This window comes from Brienomyrus brachyistius, chromosome 2, assembly GCF_023856365.1.
Source record: "Brienomyrus brachyistius isolate T26 chromosome 2, BBRACH_0.4, whole genome shotgun sequence".
NCBI lineage: Eukaryota > Metazoa > Chordata > Actinopteri > Osteoglossiformes > Mormyridae > Brienomyrus > Brienomyrus brachyistius.
In genome coordinates this window covers 14,761,926-14,786,341 of record NC_064534.1, presented here as the reverse complement: position 1 = coordinate 14,786,341, position 24,416 = coordinate 14,761,926, and the positions used below count along the sequence as shown (strand labels likewise).

Below are 24,416 nucleotides of genomic sequence, written 5' to 3'. Positions count from 1 at the left end.
CTCCATGCTTTTTCACTGTATATGCAAATCAGATGAAAGTGGATAATTTCCCTTTTTTAAAGTCAGGAAACTTCTGAAGAAAAATACATGCTGTGATAAATATTAGGGAGCACATCAGGCATTTCTACTGTAATGGATCAACAGTTGGAATAAACAGATGGGTGATGGATGTATTGAACATATGTTCAGATAAATGTGTATAATTTCTGGATTAAACGTTTGCAGCACCAGTCAGGAAAGTAACACTCGGATGATGAGTAGCGTGAGAACGTTAGCTGTTTAATGGAGGAGTACAGAGTTTACAGTTTGCATTGCCATCAAATAGAAAACCCAAAAGACTTTAAATTCATACAAAAATTTCTAAAAAAAAAAAACTCAAAAATGCATGATCCACATGCACAGTAACAATATATTCAGTGCAATATATACTTATACAAGTAAGGAAATGTATACAAGGTGAAGGTTAAGTGGCTGACTGGTATCATGCAGAGGCTTTTGTCTCCCACTCCTAAAAAAGAACACAAACAGAGAGTTACACAGGGATATTTCATCAATGAATCAATCATTATCATACAGAAAGAAACATGAGCCTTGATGTATGTGGAAAGTTCACGGGGGTTTTACTTACACAAAAATGTTCTGAATGCAGAAGGAAAAATGATTGGTTCAGAGAGATGACCAATCAGATTGTAAAGGAATTAGTTCAATCAACCAAAGGAGGTAGGACCAACCATTCAGATGTCTTGGTCCGCTTCTTCTAGTTGCTTAGACCCATCTCCACTACAATTTGATTGGTTCTCTCTTTGAACAAATCACATTCCTTCTGCCCTCAGAACAATTTTTGTGCAAGTTAAACTCTCACGAGCCTGTGGAAAGACCCAATGCATTAAAATGAGCAAACCTGAATGTTTACAGCAGGGGTTGGCAACCCTAATCCTGGAGTGCTGGTATGTAGCAGGTTTTCTATCCTACCTGACAAATTACTATCTGCCCGAGATCAGATGTGGTTCATCAGAGACCAAGTAGGATGGAAAATCTGCTGGACACCAGTACTCCATCAGTAGCAGGCAGGGAGAAATTTGACAAAACACGTGTGGGGCTTAGGAAGGACATGGTGGCATAGGGGTCCTTACTGTCGGTGACGGATGACACTCATAATAATTAACCTGGCTGCCACTAGCTGTGTGAGGTCAAGGATAAACTGGTATAACACATAAGGGTGTATCAATAAAGAGCAGAATCTGAAGCATCTAAATCTGATCACAGACAAAAAGCTCTCTGTCTCACAATGCCACTGGTTTCATACAGTTTACTCATTAGCTTTATACTGTTAAATATACAAACATTATTTCAAGGTTTCAGATCAATTAACAATATTGTGATCCAAGAGTAATCAGAAGGATTTATATATAACCAAATGATGTTTAATGATACCAAATTCATATAGTGTCATTTGGAACCATTACATTGGTCTGAACAATAGGTACTATACATAGAAATATATATAACAAATGTAATTTGACACATTTTGTGTGGAGCTGGCTTTATCAGTATGGATGAAGGCCCACACTGGTGACATGCCTTCTTTCTCTGGAAGACCTTGCCCTTCTCCATAAAGATGGCAGAGGGAGCTCGTTTCAGGGAATTCTTTGCAGAGGCAGTGCGTCGCAGCAAGGGTGTCAGGAACCCTCCCTGTGGAGGCAACAGCAGTGAGAACGTCAAGAAAGTTTCATTGTTTCATTGCATAGACTGACACTTTTCATGGGAATCAATATTGTGTTTCAGTGGAACATAAATGGTTGGGATACGTTGATCACATGGTTAGGAAACATCCTGTTTAGCGGTGGATTGTGAACTTTCTCACTAAATGGTTAGATGGGAAAATGTGTGACATCCTGCCAAAAAACAAGTAGATTTTTGAAGTGATACACGATGTCTGGAGATGGCAACCAGTAACGTAAGGCACTCTACTTGCCATTGTACAACCACATGGGAGTTCTTTACTTTCCCATTTTGCTCTCATATAAGATACATATACCCGTGAAGGCGAAAGGTCAGATATTCATTCGACACCCCCAAAGCAGTTCTTGGGGTTCAGGGCCTTGATTAAGGGTTTGACAGGGAGTTAATTACTGTGCTGCCACACGGGATTCTAAACTTCGGCCTCCCAGACGTGGTTACAGAGCCACACACAGCTCCAGACAGACAGTCCCTTGGCTGCTACATTTTGAGGTTTATTATATACGTCTTATACCCGTGTGCTACTTGGCTTTACATCATACGTTATATGCGTCCAGGGCACCTGCTCCACAGATGAAATTACGTAAGTGCTCAGTATTATCTTTGCTGCAAAGTGAGCAGTTTTCATTCCACTGGGGAAAGCTGTGCATGCTACCAAAATCATCCGCCGGGTGCATGAGAGAAGAGAAGTCAAAATTGTGTGTTTTGAGGTTTGTGTCAACGGGGCCTGGTTTTGGGAGGGAAAAAAAAAATTCTTGGACAGCAATTGCAAGTTTAAAGGTTTTGGCTTCAGTTTAGAAGGATTTCCTGTAAAACATGTGCAGCAGATCCCTCCTCTCATTTTTTATATTTGTGAATCTTATGTTCATTTTTTCCTTGCCTTCTTACAGAAGAAATACATGGGCAGAAACGTCACTTCTTTGACCTCTTATTTAGTCGGTCCATTGAGTCTTTTCAGAAGAAAATACATCTGTTTGAAGGTTTTCTTTTCATCCCGTCAGATTTGAACCAGCCTACATCTACCATACATACAGTATGCTCAGTGACACATGTTGTCGATAATGGAACCGACTTGAATAACAATTGGACTACTATCCTCCTTTAAGTATACTTACGTTTTACACACATTTGTGTGAGTTTTACATTCTTTCCCAATTTAATATTCCCCCATTTCATAACTACATTTTCTACTCTCTTCCCATATGCATATCCTTTACTTATTATTCATTTTAATTCTGTTAAATTCAATAATTTGATGGAAACATATGGAATCTTATCTAATCTCAATATGTAGAAATAAACCTAATTAAGGAACATGGTCCAAACACATTGTATATTTGAAAATATTTCTCTATAGATGACCTAGTTCTACAGCTACGGAGACAGAGCCAAACAGGTTAAAGGGAAATTCTATACATTAATTTTGATCATCATCAGATACTCATATTTATATGATCGATATTCATCACCATTTGTTTACACTGCACTTAATTTGTATTTCCAATTTGCATCAGTTTTTCTCTAGGCTCAGTATTAACTCCTGATCAACAATTGTCAATCCATCCATTTCAGATGGCAACTTGTCCAATGCAGCAAGCCCGGTACAGAGGATGCGAGCCCATCACAGAGCACACCCTGGAGAGGATGCGAGCCCATCACAGAGCACACCCTGGAGAGGATGCGAGCCCATCACAGAGCACACCCTGGAGAGGATGCGAGCCCATCACAGTGCACACGCACACAGTATGGGCAATTTTGAGAAACCAGTTCAATGAACTGTGTGTCTGAAGCATGGGAGGAAATACACCTATAACATGACAGAGCATAAAAACTCCACACACAGAGTCAGGGACAGAATTCAAACCTCCAGCCCTGGAGGTGTAAGGCCACAGTGTTGCATGTTCAGCTTAAAAAAACCCATTTAATAAATGGTCATTTTAGCCAAATGTTTATTTTATTTTTTATCTCATTGGTCAAATGGTAGTAATCCTAATAACTATGTACTTGACTAGTTTTGCAGGATTGGAGTGGTTGGTTAGATGGATGGATGGATGGATGGATGGATGGATGGATGAATGGATGGATGGAGGAATGGATGGATGGGTGGATGGATGGATAGTGCATTGGTTTACCAAAGGTGACAAATTACATTACCAGTGTGAGAGATACAACCTAGCATAGTACTTTTCTTTTTCTTAGAACTGGGCATCTCCTCCTTGCTTCAAGCCTCAAATGGACATCGGGATGTTTTGAGCAGGATATCTATGGATGAGGGTCACGTTACCTGTGCCCTTTCAGTGCAGAAGGCCAAAGACTGTCTGAAGGAGGAGCGCTTGGGAGGCCTGCCAGCCGTCACCAGGTTCGCCTCTGATCCTGCGTGAAGCTGTGTACGTCTTTTCCCGACCAGTTCCAGCTTCTGCACCCCCCGCGCCAGGTCTGGTGCCACCTTCAGGGCTAATCACACAATGAACATTTCGAGACACGGGTCACAGAACCAACAAATGCCAACAATAAAGTTATTTAATCTAATTGCATAAATAATAATAATTATAAAATAATAAAAACGATAATGAATTATTTTCGGCTGAACACAAAAAGGATGACTGGTTTCCTTGCGTTGTCTTTTCTCTCTGGAATCATTTATACACTCAAAAGGCAGAAGAATTGTGTGGAAAAAATGCATTCAGACAAAACTGGAGCCAGCAATCAATCAGTTGTCATTTTCCCCCATTTGAGGGAAAGCAGTTCCACTGATTTTTCTGCCCATCTTTAATGCAATGTGTAACATTTGACTCTGTAAGAGGCCCTTGCTTTTCAGCCCTTTTATTTTTTTTAAAACAGTCAAAAACGTTCTCAAGGGAAAAACACAGATTGCAAAGGACCTTAAAAGGACATGCAGCCCACAAGGCTACATCCTTCCACCACAGCCCAACCATCAAAAATGACAGCTAACCACCGTCTCCTTCTACGCTGAAGAACTCATGGGAGACATTTTTCCCTTGGACACACTGCAGCCTAATTTGCACTAGCGAAGAGTCCTGTTTGCTAGGTTGGACGTGTACATCACACCGTCTTCTGTTTGTTGCATTTTGAGAGGAGTCACCGGCAAACTGTAATCTTCATCAATGCTGCAATCAGTGATACTGTGACAATAAATTTTAATTGTGACAATTCATGCGTTTTCATCATATTTTACTACCCAGTAAATCTGAGACATCCAGTGTTTTAGGACACTTATGTTTTTGCTTATATTAACATACTTCGGCAAACCAAAGATGGTATTAGTATAAAATATTTCACGGACAGAACATGACACTCGCTAAGTTTCGCCAGAATCTGGCATGAATCTGTTACAAAGTATCCCTTCAGTTCATTCAAGGATAGAGAAACCATAGTAGGTGTCTCTCCATACAAAGATCTTACTAGTGAGATGACCTTGGAAGGTGTCATCACTGTGCTTCACAAACTACTACAATATACATACATCCAATGAGTAGGGATACGGTCATCCTGACACATACCCTTCCACAAGGAGAGCAAATTCATTACGATGCAAGTAATAGATCAGCGCAGTAGAGAGAATCATGCCTCGGTGGCATGTATAAAAAACCCAAATCACAACATTTGAAAACGTGTTCAAGAAACAAAACTCACGGCAGTTTTGTTGACAAAGTATAGTGCTGCCTTAGTTAAGACACCACATGACCGCCGTTCTACCTGAAAGTGTAACACGCCATGGTCCAAGCATCACTGTTAAGGGGTATGCCTACTTTCCCCAGGCCGACATGAGGAATTTATCTTTATCAGTGAAACGCTCACACACATCATCAGTTAGTGTCTGTTTAAAGCACAGATGCAGTGCATATCCTCTGAGAAGGCCTACTACAGCTAACTGAAGACATGTGTGCAGTTCACGTGCAGGCCGCACTGGCACGTTTCGGCACATACACTGCAGCCCCGAGGACATTATTTACATCACTTTGTTTGAACCAACCTGCATGCACATTCATGTAAGAGGTCGATGACAAAAATATTAACACACTGCTGGAAAAGTCTTAAGATTTCTTATTCTAACCAACATAATATTATTGAGACACTGTCGATTCGGCTAAACATCGAGTAAGCTACATTAAAAACAGATGCGGTTGAATTGTTTCCTTAAAAAAAGGATTCAATGCATAAGAATGCTAATAATATCCATAATAAAGCCACAGATTCTTCACTAATATGTTTTGCACTGAGGAGCAGAAAAACTGGTTCTCCTCACAGATACATTCATTTTTCTAATTTGGGTTCGAGTGTGATTTATATTCCGTGTCACATACAGTACAAAAAATATATATATTGTCAGTTTCTTAGGAGTCAACTATTGAGCTAATCGTGGAAGCCATTTCTGTAAGTAAAACAAAGACCAGTCACAGGACGACTGTCTAATGACGAGGTATTAGAGCATACTTACTGTGGTTGGAGAAGGTTCCTTTGTTGATATAGTTACTTTCATCTTTAAAAATCACTGAATCTCTCTGTGTATTGTTCTGAGACTTCTGGAACTGAGATAGAAGGGTTTTAGTGCGCTGAAGAGCTCACATATTATAGACAATCCTCGTGTAACGTCCGAATTCCATTCCTACGACTAGGTCAAACAGCATACGATACCAACTGGCCGTAAAGCTGCTCGTAAGTCCGGGCATCGTTAAACAGGCAGGTCGTTAAGAGAGGAGTATCTGTATAGCCCAAATGATACTGGTGGACACCCCAAAATCAAAACCTTACCCTGTGCTCCAAAATGCATGTGTTTGAGTAGATTGGCTGGCTTTGCACTATCCCACACAACTGCTGAAAGGGGTCGTCGATGTACATGTTGGAGGTCGGGAATTTACGAGTCATCAAACCACTGGTGGACAGGAAACAGGCCTCAGTACCATCCATCCAGATGTGAGCAATAAATGACTTTCATGTTATGGAAGTGCTGAAAGAGCCCCTTTGGGATCAGAGGTCACGGAGGGCAAACAGGCACGCTACCTGAGCGGTCTGCTAGGCCCAGCATCCAGCATGGAGTCCAGCTGCTCATACTGGGACTCTGCCAGCTCCAGGCTCCCGTCCTGCAGGAGCTGGAGCCAGCGCTCCTTCTCGTCTGCGCAGCTGGCCTGCGGGCAAACAGAGGAGGTCAACACCTACCTCCCTCACACGACTCCTGCACTGTTCCTCAACTCTCAACACAAAAAAAAAAATCCTTCCTAAACCTCAGTCCAAGGATTCAGGTATCATTTGTGGAATCCTGTATTTTTCCCTTTGCTGTGGCATATTTCCCAAAGATGAAATCCTGATTGGTTTGGGCTGTTTTTAAATAGTATGCACAATAACTTGACTCGAACTGGTAGCTCCAGTGGGCTCCGTACCTCCAGAACAGCCACTTGGTCCCCGTGCAGGGCCACAGTGATGCGGTAGGCCTGTGCCGTGTCCTCGCCGGAGCGGATTTCACACCCCCGGAGCTGCACGCTGTACTGCGGGCTCTCCTCACACACCTCGTCCCGGAACATCTTCAGCATGCCGTGCTCCACCTGGCACCACAGACTCTGCCACTGGCAGTTCATCAGGACGTTCAGGAAGCCTGTCAATTTAGAAGGGACAACCGGGGGGGGGGGCGTCGCAGTCAGACTGCTGCCAGAGGATCTCCAGTATGAGTATTATAATGGCAAACCTAACATCTAAAGTGGCAGGTAGCTAAGAACATCGACTGAACCAGACTGCACACAAAAGAATTTGGCAGCAAACCAATTCTGAAAGACAGAGACAGGATTTTCCAGAATGCGTGAAAACACATGGCAAACTGGGTGTCTGATGAACATAGCACTGTTTCCTGAAGACCAGTTTTGAAAACTACAGAAGTAAATAAAAAAACAAGTTTTTTTCTGCCCTTAAGCAATTAGCATAATACACATTTTAAGTCGCAACATGGGAGCATGAGTGTGCAGAATGACTGCTGTTAGTTTGACTTCAATTATCATGCACCAAATACTGTCCACAGTCACTGACAAACGGGACATTGTAAAAAGCTTAGCATGGCTTTAATGTTCCAGAACAGTAATCAATGAACACCAGATTTGTTTCATAAACGCTTCCACCTGGCAAAGAAATATAAACCTAAATCCAATGAGTATGGATGGATGTTATGTTACAATGAGCCTTTTCCTCTCCTGCCAACAGCTGCCACTGCAGTAACCATAAAGACACGCATTATAAAGAAAAATCTTAACGTGGCTTAAATGTTCCAATACTGCAATCGATGATCACCAAATTTCTCTCGGACATTTATCATCATAACAAAACATCCATAGTCATAGGTTTTGATTTTTTGCCAGGTGGAAGTGTTTATGACAAGACGTGTCTGAGAGAAATTTGGTGTTCACCGATTGTTGTTTTGGAACATTAAGCATTTAATAACGCCCCCTTACAAACTCTTCACTGGTTACATTTGTTTGCCCCAGTCTGGTGCAGGAGATGGAATCTCCTTCAAAAGGTGCCAAAACACAAGACAAACATTCTGCTGCCTGTTGTCAAATCATCTCTGGCTCCATTACGGGCTAAATGAACACAATGAAATTACTAGAATTACTAGTGAAAGTTCAGAAGATGGCCCGGTTTGGTATGGCATAAATTTAGCCTTCTCCTAATTGTACCTCACTACACAACCCACACGCTGTCCCCAGGGTCCCAATGAATGCCACAACACAGCACACGCAGGCCTATTGAGCAACTCCACACGGAGCTATTGATAGCAAAGATCTACACCATTTCATTACGGTTTGAGGGACGAGTGCCGCACACAGGCAGCTGAAAAACATCTCACCCTTATCTCTCACTTCCGCACTGCTGATAGCAGAAGGAAGGCCAGAGAGTTTGTCGTCTTCCGAGTCCGTGTGGAGAACGGTGCTTGACTGCAAGGTAAGGGAACAATCATCAAACCAATCAAAACTATACAGGCCAGACAATGACAACATGTGAAAAAGAGACATGCAGATATACAATAAATGTGATTCTCTCAGTAGTGACTGCCAGGAAATATCTATGCAGCAGGGCTGTGTGTACAGGAGACAACAATAAAATTACCCTGCAAGAATCCAGCCTGTCACACTTCAGCAATGAGGACGAACTGTGAGATTCCTTCTCGTATTGGAAGGAGCTGCTCACTTCTTCAATGATCTAAAACCATAAAAATAGTTACATTACTATACTTAGCAAAATATACAAATAATGGGCATATAAAAAACCTAAATTACATTCAAAAATCAACCTAAACAGATGTGGGCAGTATGGGGATGTGGAGTTACCATCATCACACACCCCTAGGGTTGGGCATCTGAATCCTGTCCATGTGTGGGGTTTAAATGTCCTTCACATGTTAGGCGAGTATCCTCTAAGGGCTCTGGTTTCCACCCAAACCCACAACACATACAGCAAGGTGAACTGGCATCTCTAACTTGCCCATAGTGTGTATGTGGCCTGCGATGAACTGGAATCCCATCTAGGGTGTTCCCCTGCCTTGCGCCCTACACTTCCTGGGACAGCCTCCAGGCGTTCCACCACACTCCTGGACTGGAAATATTACTGGAAGACGGACGAACTAGTACACGGCATGTGAGAATGAATAATTTTCCAAAGGTCGACCAGCTGAAGCAATATTCCCTCTCTACCCCTCCATCCCTGCTTGTTCCTTCTTCTCCTGGGGTTAGGAGTCTGGGCCATAATCATAAACACCTCCAAACCTTCCGCCATTCCTCAGCCTGCTGGCAGCTCTGGAAGCCGATGACCACGGTGTCCGAACCCGCCACCACCTTCAGCTCATGCTGCATCTTCTTGCCATGCTTGCACTTATACACCACCTGGCAGCCCCTCAGCTCCAGCTCCAGCAGGGGGTTCAGGTCCTTGGCACATTTGTAGCACTGGGAGAAGGACATGGGGACAAATCATGGTCACGTACTCACTGTTATACCATTCATCCACCCATCTTCCATGACCAAACAAACAACAAACAAATTTATTTTTGTATAGCGCAGTATCATGACATTACATCGTCTCAAAGCGCTTTACAGCATCCTCAGCCAAAGCCCCCAGTGAGTAAGCCAAAGGCGATGTGGCAGTATGGGGATGTGGAGTTATTCTTATTCAGTGTCTCGGGGGGTCCAGAGCCTGTCCCAGAGCCTATGCGTGCAAGGCAGGGAACAACCCAGGATGGGGCGCAAACCCAGTGCAAGGCACACTGTTACACCAAGGCTTCGATAAATAGCCTTGTCTTATTGGTTCAGAGACATCACATGGATGTTGATTATTTTCATGTAACCACGCAGGTTCCGGCAGCCTCACGGTTTGTATTAATGCGTTTTAACGTTTTATCAAACATGTTAATATAAAAACTTGCATGGCTTTTTACTCATAAGTAAGCAGCTATTCTTATCAGCATAATTTTCCTCGGTTTTTAAAATGCAAGAGCCAGTTGACGGTTTCTATGGTTGGTTTGTTGTTATTTTGTTGTTAGTTAGCCATGGTATAAGCGGGATAAACCAGTTTAAACTCGGTTAGCGGCACTGCAGCAAGATGTTGTTGATTTTTTCATACAACTGCATACCTCGTCATGGTTTATCCCTAACTTATCGAAGTTAAATCAATTACAGGTCGTGTCTGATGAGGGAGCTTGATGCAAATATCAGGATACCACATGATATCATGAGAATGATATCAAATTTCTGCAAACAAAATACACCTTTAGCCCACCTTCCCAGAAGAAAGCCATATTCCTCCAGAACATATAAATGAAGTTTTTTTTATATTCTATTCATATATATATATATATATATATATTTTTTTTAATTGCCTTTAAAATGGAAATATAGTACAGTTTAAGATGTGTATCGGATCTAATTTTCTAACATTTTTACTTTGCTGTATAATAAATTTGAGCGGTATGGTACTACGAAGGAGGAGTTTGGCGGTTCTTTCATTTGTTTGGTATGCAAGGTAATCAAACATGCAATCTCTCAAATTCTTGCCCTCCTCACTTAACCCAAATGAAAGGATAATTAGGTTCAATTGTTTGGGCCAGCCCCACCAACGTAAATCTGACTAGCTCTGGCTTTTGCCACCAGGATGAATTTGTCTGTACACAGGTTCAAGAATCACGTCATACCACAACCAAAAGAAATACCTGAAAAGGGCCTTTGATGCCTATTGGTCTCAGAAGGTTTACAGGCCTATTTTAGGGTTATAGAGCTGTCCTGAGATACAGTCAGAGCCAGACTGTGCAAACTGAAAAATTATGCGACAACAGCGAAACTTCCCAGTGGTTCAGGGCCTCATGACTCAGTAAGTGAGTATGGAAAAAAACCACAGCTCAATGATGAAAGCATAACTGGCTGTCTGAAACAGCTGCCACTGCAGGAACCATAGAGAGAATCCAACATAAAGATGCAGTCCATCCATCCATCCATCCATCAGCTAAATGGCATCTGGGTCATGCTCAGACCACCAAACTGAAATAAACCTTCCCAGCCACACATGTGTCATGCCAAACTGGTTTTATCAAGCACCTTTTCTCCAGAGTAGCTTTTGAGTGCCTCACCTACTTAAAAATCAAGACAACACCGATGAACGGTGTCAGAAATATAGAAACGTGCAGAAAGTCAGTCAGGACTGTTGTTTCCCCATAAAACTGTATGAATTGAGATAGAATATTCTCATTTCATACAATATCTACCTAAATAGATAAAAAGGACAGACCTGTTGCTAAAACAAAGTTAGCACGAAGCTTAGCTAAACTATATAAAATTCTCCCCAGATAAACCCATTAAATGGTTTAAGCATTAAAGATAAGGGAACTTTTATTCCAAACACTATACAGTTATGTGTCGCATGACGACATTTCCATCAGCGACGAACTGCATATACAAACATTTTAACAGAGTTGAAAAATTCTTGTCACCTCGTGACATTGTAGTGCAATGCGCCAACTCACATGGTTGTGGTGATGCTGGTGTAAACGCACCTACTACACTGCCAGATGTGTATATAAGTAAAAACACATTGCCATTACCCTAGCTTATTAGGTATATTAAACTTATGTAATATATAGCCCTGATTTAATGAGCCCTCAACCATTTTCCTCAAATAAGCACTGCAGATTTAAGATGAAATAACACAAAACTAGACAAAATGTCTTTTAAATCTTAATTTTACCGCACGTAACCCACAATAGACTATCAATTAGCATAATATGATACAGGCATGATAAAGTAGGGCTGTACCTAAGCTCTGCAGGGTGGTTGATCTCCAGGAGCAGGGTTGATGACCACTGCTGTTTGATGCCTGCACAACAACGAAATTGCCTAACCGCACATTTCTCAGAGTGCATCCCCGTTGCTAGTGACCAGTTTTAGACACATATCAGCTCCTGCAACACTTTTCCTGTTCATGAATTACAGCTATCCTTACATGAGGCTAACTGATGACGTCCCCAGACAGCTGGGAGTAGCTGCTGCTGCAGGAGAAACCAAGCAGAGGGGAGGTGCCTACCAGGAGGGCCGTGTTGCGGATGATGAAGAGCTGCTTCTTCCACTGGCCCAGCCACTTCTTTCTCGAGAGGTAGCCGCAGATGCGTGACTCTGGCGGGGAGCGGAGGCACGGCTGCGAGGCGCTCCATTGGATGTAATGAGCCCGATCCTTTACAGAGTCCCCCTCTTCCTCGCCGTACGATTCATAGTGGCTGCTGTCAGAGTCCACCGCGTCTGGCCCAGACACATTTAACCACGCATTTGCGTCAACGTTTCTGAAGTACAATCCTGAACATGTCCTTTAGGTGACCCTACACCGCTGAAGGGCCACTAAGTGACCCCCGGCATCATACCTGTGGGCTGACTCACTGGAACGAATGGTTCTGCCTCTTCATAGCAGTCATCATCCAAGCCATCGGGGGGGTAAGGAGGCAGGACAGGCCCCTTGCTCTGAAACGGGGACATACACAGTGGCTTCATGACATCCTACAACTGTCCCCATCACTGTCACTGCTCAGTCACAGGGTCATTTCACCACAGATCCAGGTAAAAGAGAAATATCTTCCAATACAAAAAAAAAAAATCCTCGATTTCAATTTAAAGAAAAAATAAGAAGCACACGCGGAGACCAACGTGTAATTTAGCGTCTTAACATGCTTTATTTACGGGAAAAAGGAGTTTAGCTATTTTCTAAAGGTCAGGCGGAACACAGGCTGCAACAAGAAAAACACAGGCTGCTCAGAAGCCCGAATGAGAGAACTGCGCCTGGTCTCAGATCAGTCACTCATGCCATCTACCTCAGGGAACCGAACCAAACCACATGACTTGGCACACATGATCTTAAATGAAAATGCAGGTTTCAGAGATGGTGGACGAAACCTATTTCTGCTTTAAAGTTTCAGTACTGTCGCATCATGTGGTCGCCCTCCTAAGCCACAGGAAAAGTGTAAATCCAGGGGTCAGACAAACAAACATGTGTAACTAACCTTTACCACTCTATGGGTATGAAAGGTGGAAGTCTTCCTCTTTCCCAGGAGGGTTGGGTAGCCGGTTAACCTTGGGCACCGAGTCTTTCCCTCCTAGCAAAGTACGGAGTTTTGTTTCTTCTCTTCCACTGCCTTCAAGCTCTCATTCACTATCCGTTTACTTTATTGTTGCCCTAAACTGACATCCAATTGCCAGCTGTTGTTTGACTGTAATAAGTGCTCTGGGCCAAATATGTTGCGAAAAGCACTGCATGCATATAAATCAAACTAGAGAAATAATATACCCTGTTAAATGAATCCCTAAGCATTTCCTTTATTTGTGAACTTTTGGGGTGAAAGGATGCACTAAAATTGCTAAATTTAGTTATTTTTAATTGGTTTCTTGCGTTTCATTTTTGCAAGCTTTGTTAGATATTGCAAATATTAATAAACTAGATTACTCTACTTGTACCCCTGTGGAGTTTACAGAAAAGGAGAGGAAACAAGACTATTTGGGGGGGGGTGGGACTACCACCAACCCAGTTTAATGGATGTGGCAGATGCCTCTCGGACTGCCTAAGAAATGGCTAAGCTAAGGTTATGGAGGGACGAGGGGTTTGGTTTATTTCTGAGGTAGGGGGAGAGCCCAAAAGTAGTGGGGAGGAGTTATCAAAACAACTATTCTCCACCTGAGGCTTGTAAATACTCACAAAGCCTTATTGGGAAGGCCATGCAGGTCGCCCACTCCCAATCCATTGTGTTTATGGCTTTTGTTTTTTGAACAGGGATGAGATGAAGCAGAGAGTGAGGACAGCTGTGAGGCCAATTCACGCAACGTCTAGTTGACAGAGAGGACATCAGTGAAGAAGCACACCAGGTTCCCCCTTAATCAGCTTCAGCTTCCACAGCGTGACAAACCCTCTGCTATAACTGATAGATACAGCTTCCAATTGGTACTCTATGAAATATGAAGCTGAAAATATTGTTAACAGATTAATTGCGTTTTGTACTTATTTGGAACTATTCCTTATATTTTAGCATATCTTCTATTCTATTCTTTTTTTTAAATCACCATTTATATTTGTGTTGTTTTCCAATGCATGTACCAGTACTGCAAAAACAAATTCCTAGTCCATGTGGCAGTACCTGGCCGATTCTTATTCTAAAATATTCAATTTCTGACATGTTTTCTCCTATACTTTAACAAGGCTGAATTAATTTCATATTAAAGATTTGATAGCCACGTATATGAGAAACCACTAAATTCTGTGTACGAGTCAGTTCTGGGCCCCCCTTCTATGCATGTCTTATGTGGGTCTCAGTCCTCAGGTTGTGTGTAATTTCCGGGCCCTGCAGTCGGGTGCTCCTGCCATCCTATCCCGGAAGGCTTTTACTGGTGAGCTCATGGTCCCCACGGGCGGGCTCTGCCCCGTCCATGTCTGACTTCCCCTAGTATGTGGGCGTTCTATCTCTCCATCATAGACATACATAATTATTCTGTGGACATGTACTTCCTCTCCCAGGCTGCATCTTGAGTAATAGCATCATACTGATGAAGTAGAGATGGCCTCTCGCATAAACAAAGCATTTCCTTTCACAGATACAGGGTCTCTTCAAAACATTTCCCAAGCCTTTGATTAGTAACGACACAAAGCCTTCTTCCGGTACCCAAAGAAGCCCAGATAGGACAGAGGGGAAGCTGATGCATGTGGGTGGTTGTCCGTATGGCCTGAGCAACAGGCCTCTCTGGGTGCAAGCTGCTCATGGAGGCCTTTGGCTGACATGGGTAGGGCCCCCCCTAATTGGGCCATTTCTGGTTAAAAATAATGGAACATCAATACTATGCTAATCAAAAGTTGGGGGGCAATGGTAAAACTTCAGGCTAGGGGCAGGGAGCGCTGTCGGTAAAATTCGCCAATCGGGGGCGTCGGGTGGTGGTGGTGATGATATGTTGGCAAATCGATCGGTCAAATTTCCGTTAGAGTAAATTATTATATTAATTATTATCATTAAATTAATGGTTTGGAGTGGGCATTCGAGCCATGTGTCTTTTTTAGACGTCGAGATCAGAAGGGGGACACCTAAAATGTGGGGTTATTTCCATCATTACTGTAACGGTGTTTTTTTTTTTTTTGCTTCTGTCTGTCTATTTATGTATATAAGTTGCACTGAGGTCCAGGGAACATTATTTCGCATCACCAGATGCAGTGTACTGAATATGGATGGTGTGCTAATAAAGCCCTACTTCACTTGATTTGACTACTTAGAGCTTCTATGTCCAACTACAGACCATCAGAATCTACATGGCCATAGGGGATAAATGAGTACTGATGGGACAGAATCTTATTTGTGACAATGACCTAGTTTATTGTGGCCTATCGTGGCCTTGCTGCAGCAGTTTGTTGTTTACTCCTGCCTGCCACACCCGGCCACTTGAATCGGCCTCGTTAAAAGCGAAACCTTAGCCTCTGACCCATTGCACTGCTCTTCACCCCTCTGTAGGACGTGCTGCTGGGCGTCCCAAACCCAAGACAGGCCCGGGACCCTCTCATTAGTGGCCCACATCAGAGCCCCCCCCCTCCCCCCCAGCTAGGAGGCCTGAGAGCCTGTCAGCCACTACAGTAGGCCCCTTCAGCTCTCCCTTGTCATTATGGTCAGTGAATAAAACTCAGGCCTGAAAATAAACCCTGCTGCTGGGCTCCTTTCCCCAGTGCCACCTTACGTGGCCGCAGCAAGGACAGAGAGAACCCTGGGACATCAGTGGGGCATTGGCCCTTGCAGCGTCAGCCCAGGGACCTTGGAACCAAAGCTCCCTGAAAAACAGACCTAAAACTGAACTGAAGACATCACTCACTGCAAACAGTTTTATGTCTGGAACAACAAGTTTCTCAAAGAGAAATAAGGTGACAGAAAGCATTAGCCCTTGTTCAAATCCTTATTTAAGTCCAAATGTGTTAGTTTCTAAACATGTCACAGACTCATATTTCATGGAGTACAACACAAAAGATGCATCACTGTACAGTATTTAACTATATTTAACAAAGAAAATCACTTAGATAACTGAGTATATGTAATTGTTAAATCAAATTATAAAAAATCATATTGAATTGGTTAATCATATTGAATGATGCTCCCCCTTACCCTCAGAAGAGAATGAAACAGAATAAAGACACAAAGCCATTGGTCACTGGACGGCTTAATGCTCTACTAACGTATCATGGTCTGACTCCAGGTGCTTCTGAATCGACAGCTATAATGCATGAATAGTGAAAAGAACACAATTTGTGACCTAAAACTGCAGCCAAAAAGCATTAGGCCATACTTGAACATGACTGCTTTGAGGGTATGATTAACCAGGAAATGAGCTTCACTGCTTGATATGTTGATTTTTGGAAGTTACCTTACTGCATTTGACAGGATTTAGAAATGTAATACATCAAAACAGTAACCCAAGCAGCTGCATGCTGCTTTAAACTGGTGCTGAGGAGCTCATTATTAACAATAAGGGGACTTGTTCATTCTCCTCTTTCACAATTAGGTATGTTTACTTGATTTGAGACAATTCTTTCTGTTACTTTTGTTTGCAAGAATTTTGCGAATTGCTTAAATAGAAACACTTTCAAATGCAAAATAAAAATTATGAAATTTTGACTATATATCCACTTTCACCACCATCTCTTATGCCTACAGATAAAACTGCCCTCAAACAAATGTTTAAAGAGTCCTTCCGCAAGCGCTGCAAATGTTTGATGACGTTCCTGTTTAAACTCATCCCGTCTGGATTTCTCAGTGCCCAGTGGCCAGAGGATAAAGAGAAAGGGAGTCTCACCCCCTTCAGCAGCCATTCAGCTGAGGACGATGGCTCTTCAGCATGACTGAGGTTAACCATGGACTGGAGGAAGCCCCCTGTGCAAACAAAGGCAAACGTTAAGTGTCCATGGACAGGCTCAGGAGGAACACCAAGACTTTAAAGCTGAATTCTCAACAAAAAAAGGGTCTTAGAGAAATCCCTTACCAGCGACTGTCTGATTTTCCCTGAGATCACTGTTGGTGGTTCCAGACGGACAGTTCATAATCATGTATTCTGCATCCTCCACTAGAGAAAGAGAGGAATAAAGAGAGATCACAGACTCAGAATATTAATAAAAATGATCACACCCTGTTCTATTTGGCACATATACAAGCACTTATTAATAAGATTGTTTTATCAGTTTTTGTCATGGTATTGATCTGTTTCGCAGCTCATCCATTAACAGTCAATCACAGAGTACTGCAATAGGGTAATAGTGTAATGCGTCTGAAAGGATAACCCAAATACATTTTCAGTGATTAATCAGGTAGCAATGTGTGAGATTCATGTGCACATTCACTGGTAAGGCACCATTTAAAACAGTCCACAAAGGTATGGTGTTGGGTATCTCCTGTTCCTGTACCCTTTCTGCAACAATCCTACACTTCATAACATAGATCATATCTGCTTTTATAAACTCTCCCCAAATCCACCCAGCTGACCCTATTTAAACCCTAAAAATGTTTCATAATAGCAGTACTTCATTTGTCCCTGTGGGGAAACTGGGTAGTATTACATATCCCAACTTGCTCTCCAGGAGAGACACATATCTATATAGTGTACATGTGAGAACAAGTTTTGGTTTCAGACAGGTTCCCTGGAGCAGTTGAGGTTAAGGACTTTGCTCAAAGGACCCAATGGTGATAAAATTACTCTACCAGCTGCAGGACTCACAAACCCACAAAACCCTAGACAAAGATTCCTAATTAAACAAGTCACAAAGCACTCCAAGTCTCAGCTCTTATACTGAAGGATCCCGCTAGTGATTAACAAAAGAAAAACAAGAAACACTGCAATGACAAAGAAAAGCAACACAAAGTGTAAGATGAAGATATCTGTGACGTTAACTCACCAGGAGTGTCCTGTAGTTTAGACAGCAAGTCTGAAATAGACTTTTTCTGGGCCTGAGCAATATAGCTGAGGTTCTCGTTGTCCAGGACCAAGAGAAACGACTGAAGGTCCAAGACTAGCCGGTTCAGCACTGCGGGGAAAAAAAACCTATAATGAGAGCTCACTTACAGACCCAGTGATCATGGGATGGGCCAGAAAATGTAGGTAATATTAACAGGTACTGGCCTGAATAGCGACAAAACTGGAAAAAAAAAGTAGTGAATAAGCCTATGGTAAGTCTGAAATACGGAAATCAGGAGTGTTAATACGGATTTATGAAAACCTTTGCTAAGGATTATGATTTTATTGAGAATAAATGGCAAGTCACTATTAAAGCTAATCAGTGTACATTTATGTGGGGGGGGGGGGTATTTTAGGGGGGCTACAACAGCCCTAATAAGCCCCATGACTGAAATAATATGTCGATAAATCCATCTTTCATGACCAGTCCCCCAGGGTCACGGGGGGCCCGGACCCTATCCTCGGAAGCGCAGAACACAGACCGGGAAACACCTTGGATGGGATGGTAGCCCATCATTCATTCATTGCTTATTAACATTTGTAATTTATTTAGCTTGCACTGTAACCAATGGTGACATAAATATTATCAAAAATTGCAGATAAGTATCAACACAACATACTGCATTATTGTAAAAACCATCACTGCTAAGTAGCTCAGGATTCTGCATTTGAATATCACTGTAACAGAAAAAGAAATATAAAAATGGAAGAATCTTCCCACACTGTGATGCTACAAGCCACTGTTCATTCTTCAAATAATTTGTATTTAACCACTCTGCATACCTTTTACTATCTATCTTAACCATACACATAACCCTCAGCAATAATCTTCCCTAAATATTCTCTCAATCATTATGTTTAAGGTGATTTGACTAAAATCACTTTGCAAAAGTGAACATTGTAATTGGTGCATTGAACATTGTAACTGGTTGCCATGTTTTCCTCTATCATGGTTTCCTCTGGATACTCCAGTTTCCTCCTACAGTTCAAAGAAATGTTGGCATGCTAATGCGTGTCTGTAGACTGTGTGGGTTAATGCCCTGAAATGGAGTGGCATCCCATCCAGCACCCCTGATTTGTGTCCTAGACTGATAAACACAGTGACTGTAATTACAAAATGCAGACTCTCCAGACTGGAAGAACAGGTCATTTTGCTAGATTTATACAAAAATGAGTGGAAAAACAAAAAAAAAAAAAAAAAAAAAAAAAAAATTATATATATATATATATATATATATATATATATATATATATATATATATATATATATATATATATATATATATATATATATTGATGCGATGATTAGGAACAATTAGGAAATCCCCCCAAAACACATCATTACTGGTAAATTTGAGTCTTTCCACATAAAACACGGATTGAATGGCAACTTTTATCCATATCAACAATCTTGCAGCAAGGACATTGCAATCCAGAACATCCAGTGGTACCACCATGTACCAAAGCACCATGCCTTCATTGACTTTTACAGTGTATGAATGTGCCAGGTTTAGTTTACAGTACAGACGAGCAACAGAAAACAATGGGGGCCGCAGTGGTGTATGATAGCCGCTCTTTTATGTAGGGAGGGGGTGTAAACAGCCCCCGCCGGTTAAACCTCTGCCTACACACAGCAACAGACAGTACAAGCCTCGCTTTTGCTTTCACAGTGAACAGAGATGCATGGATACTGTGGGAGAGTCTATCAGAGGGCCTTTGTACAGCAGTCCTACTATCTGTGTAAATTACTCTGTGTGGGAAAAAAAGAAAAACAGTAGAAAAGGACTTTCTGCTTATGAAAGCCACAGCAACGCTGTCCCATAAAAACAAGCCACTTGTTATGGTGTCCTCAATGGCCTTTAAATCTCTCTATGAAAAGAACGCCCAAGTATCCAGAGAAGCCTATACATACTTCCAGTGCTGAATGAAGCCTTCAAACCAGTCAAACTGAAGAGCTCAATTGTTTCATAATTCACCCATCTTTCCCAGTATAACCAGAAAACAGCTGAGGCCAGTGCACCCCCACAGGGAACATTGGCAGACGTGCCAAATGTGTACAAGATGGAAGGAATATTCCACTACACCTTTCTCCTAAAGGCCGTGGAGTAAACATTTAAGGCCCAGAATGGCCCAAGCTGTTACCCCTGACAAAGATACTTAACCTGAACGCAAACTAGCAAGTGACCCAGCAGGGGTTTCCCTTTTCTCACCTATGGGAACGTTCCCACTAACCTTCAGACAAAGCTGGTCTGGCAGAAGCACATAAAAACCAAACATGAGACAGAAGCCTTACAACTGATGGGGCGTTAATGTTTGGCTGCTGAAAGGGACAAAGAGAGACGGAACTGCTCACGGCCACCGTTGAATTTCATATTTACATTTTTTATGTACAAAAACACTGGGGAGGATTTCTGTAGGAATTCTGGGAACAGTCCTGTCCTATCTGCCTTCTAAGTGACCCCACTCTCTTCCTGACACTAGCATGAATAACTACCAGTGAAATCACACAGTAGCTCTTTCCGCGTGCCTTCCATGAGAGGCAAACACTTTTCTGCATTCTTCGTCCAACGTTTAATCCTTAGAGGTATCATTATTCCATCCGCTCCATTTCCTGTTCCCTCAGTATCCTCGGAAAACAATCCGCTCTTTCGGAAGATGCGCCATAATACCTTCTGACTCACTGACAAACAGCCCAATCTTTTTCAGCCTTTAAGTAAATAACCCAAGTCATTCAATAAAGATGTAATTGCAGTTACAACTGATGTTTTAACCTTTGTGGAGGTCGAAGGGCAGGCAGTTTACCTGTTTGGGAAGGGCGCAACTTACTTTATTCTTTCTTTGATCTTGGGTCTATGTTAGGAAGACTGATTTTCGTAACAGGTAGGGAATATGAGTTTTTCCGAATGTTATTCTGTTCAGTGACTTTTACACATAGAGTTAAACTAAAAGGCATGCTTCTAGCTTGAAACCTGAAGTGGGATATAGGATGGGAGCTTGGAAGACAGATGGCTCACTTTAATAAAAAAAAAAAAACAACATTCAATGCAAATCCATAACCTTACATTTACACAGTTATGTTATCGAAGAAGTACTAGGTTTCCTGTATTATAATTTCGGGCCACATGGTAGATTCACCGCAGGATAAGAGGTGAACGAGGACTGAAGCAATCCTAAAAAATTATAAACGACAAAACATACTAGAAGAACTGTACCATGACTCTTGACTCCAATGACTACAAAGACATGATTTTTCAGGAGCTGGTCAAAAATGATTAGGGATCAACACCCAATGAAAGAAACCAAGGCAAAGCAGGGGGGGGGCCCTTTCCACTTCCTTTTAATTACACGGAGAAATCTGACCCCAGGTTCTTTCTTTTTTCTGAACGCCTAGTCACATTTCAAAACAAACCACAGAACAGCCATTCACATTTATTCCAAGCAGGCTTGCTGGAGCTGCATGATACAACAATCACATTTTTAAAGAGTTGGCATTGGGGGGAGGGGTGGGGATCATAATATCTGCTCATTAACAAACCTCAGACTTTAAGCAGAGACATTTTTCACATTCTGCAGATGTCTATGGAGCCTACTCAGATTTAAGCATTGGAGCAGCGTATGGCTCGGTGGGTTAGGATGCAGTGCATGTGAGCCGAAGGTCACTGGTTCAAATACGGCAGACGGATTTCACTGTTGGGTCCTTAAGTGAGGCCCTTACTCACCAGCTGCTCCAGGGACAGACTGACCCTGCATTCACAAAATGTTTGTCATTTTGGATAAAAGCATCGCTAAATAAATAAAAAATGTAAGTGCTGGGGGGGAAAAAAAGAAAATCAGCCTCTCTGCAAAATCTCATGAATTGAAAAGTTGGGCTTGATAGCATTTCCTGTACCTTCCCATTCTAACAGTGAGAAACTGGAGGTAAAACACAGAAGTCAGGAAACAAAAATCTTGTAGTTAGTGAGATCATGCATCATGAAATTGCATGTTTATTTATTGATCACAAAAGGACTGTTTTACATCTCTACTGAAAATATACTCAAAAGACGTTGCTGGGTTTTGGGTGTACTTTACATTAAAACTAATGTTCCCCACGAAAAAAATCTTATAAAACACCAGGTTTGACAAACAGAATTTTGCACTATGATCTCCAGCTGGGATTGTTGTCTGGAAAACAATATGGGAAAAAAATGTAAGAAGGGTGGGATGGTGTGGGTGATTGAGCACCACACCAGAGTATCAAGAGGAACTATCAGATGCTGTTCACCATTCCATGTCCAAATGAGTCAGAAACGTTGATCTCCCAAATTAAGGACTTCCATTCCTAGCATCAACACAACATCCTGTCTCTGAGCGGCTGTGGAAGCTTTGAACACAATGACCGTTTAAGTACTTGCACACAGTATGTAACCAGGGTCGACACGGAGATCAGACATGTTCATCGACGCCCTGCTTCATGATGTGACCCAAGAAGCTGCGGGAAATGTCTCAAGGAAAGTAGATTCCTAGAGAGCTGGATTCATGAATTAGAGCTTTGCATCAAACTAGGCTAATGTTACATCAACCTCTAACACAGACATGTTGTTTTGAGAGCGATGGAAAAGACAAAACCATAAAATCATGACTGAGGATGAAATTATTAATCGCTGCATTTCAGCTGCCATGTGTTTGACGGCAAAAAGAAACTATGACTACGTACTGAATAAATGTGATTTCCCCATATTTAAAAAGTAAATCTACATGTGTTCCGAACTTCACAACGTGGATGATAAACAATTACACTCTCCAAATGACTGGAGTTCCCTTATTTTTCTTGACCGGGGAAACCTGGCAATAGCGTATTGTTGTAATATAATCCGTGATGTCATGGTGTTGCTAAACAGAGTCACTTTTCACAGGATACAGATGGAAAGAACAGAGCTAATGCAGCCCAAAACCCCTTTCGTTGTTTAGTCTCTATTATCCTTCCCTCGTAAGATCAATCCGGCATTAATATTTAAAACAAACTATAGTCGGCTGTTTCAGGGTCTCTTGGGAGATTGTGGTGGCTGGGGGCATTTCCGACTACTGCTCTATAGTCATTACTTACATTCCTTTAAAACGATAAATGTTGCACAGGCCAACTTCCAAAACAAGAAGTTTTTACTCAACCGTAGTAATGGCCAGTTAGTACTGGGTCCACGTTAGCCAAATACTGGCTATAACACCATATACTTAATTATTAAAATAACAAACATCTTACCTGAAATAATATTGCACTTTAAAAAATATCAACTTAATTCCACTGTGGGAAATGCGCACAGTTAAGTCTATCACAGGTCGGTTTTATTCACTTGGTTCCCAATGTGTTTTTTATGTCAGGCAATAAATAAATAAATAACTGGGCGAACGATGACAATAAACAATTGAGGGGCAACGAATCGGGGAATAGCGCTGGATGTCGTTTCTTCATATAGTGCGCTCCAAAAAGTAATAAAATGCGAGCAGTACACTCCTTGAATTACAATCTCAATATCTAAGCAATAAAGAAAACGATCTAAATAAATAAAACGTGCTAACTAAAACGATTTATATGTTTAAGATATATCTCAGATACCGCTGCACAAGAAAATGTGTATGAAGTCTATCGGATTTCTGTAGTCAGACTATTAGAATAGACTGACTCCGACTGGAGGGGAAAGAAAAAAGTTTCTGAGCCTCATCCTAAGATCCCACCTCACGTTATTTAACAGCAGACTACTTTATCCTTCAGATAAGCTATTCACAATCCGTTTTTTTATCTCATGCTACAATACCTGACATAAATGCAATGTTCATAGTGGAAAAACGCATCCACCTCCAGCTTATAGCGCGTTTTTATTTGCGGGAAAACAACAGCAAACTTTTCGAACGATCGCCGCGGATACACTGCATGCGAGCGCTTTATTCCCATTTCTTACTGCTTAGATCCTGTCGTAATGGAGGAAATGGCCCCGTACCTTTTTGTTTGTCCATCGCTGTCGGTGTTCAGGGTTCAGGGTCCGTATCGTTTCCAGGCATAGCTATGTATGCGGGTCGGTCCGCCGCTCTGCAGTCCCTCCACTACGGTGCCCCGACCAGCCGCCGCTTTGTGGCACAAGGCAAGCGGATCATAGCCGCGCCATCCCCGCTAATTACTCCTACCACCTTGAGAGCTCTTTACGCACTCTT

At 42.1% G+C, this 24,416-nt stretch overlaps 1 protein-coding gene across 1 annotated transcript; it reads right to left on the bottom strand.

The window, feature by feature from the left end:
• Positions 1–258: 258 nt before the first annotated feature.
• Positions 259–24,416, bottom strand: si:dkey-220o5.5 (actin filament-associated protein 1-like 2). Its single transcript, XM_049002673.1, has 16 exons — positions 24,206–24,416; positions 18,172–18,300; positions 17,265–17,345; positions 17,079–17,155; positions 12,638–12,734; positions 12,307–12,518; positions 9,507–9,683; positions 8,851–8,943; positions 8,591–8,678; positions 7,140–7,351; positions 6,763–6,887; positions 6,514–6,634; positions 6,200–6,290; positions 4,025–4,194; positions 1,582–1,692; positions 259–508 (listed from the first exon to the last, which is right to left on the bottom strand). The coding sequence occupies exons 1-16, from the start codon at positions 24,219–24,221 to the stop codon at positions 482–484; spliced, it is 1,827 nt and encodes a 608-aa protein (XP_048858630.1). The 5' UTR covers positions 24,222–24,416; the 3' UTR covers positions 259–481.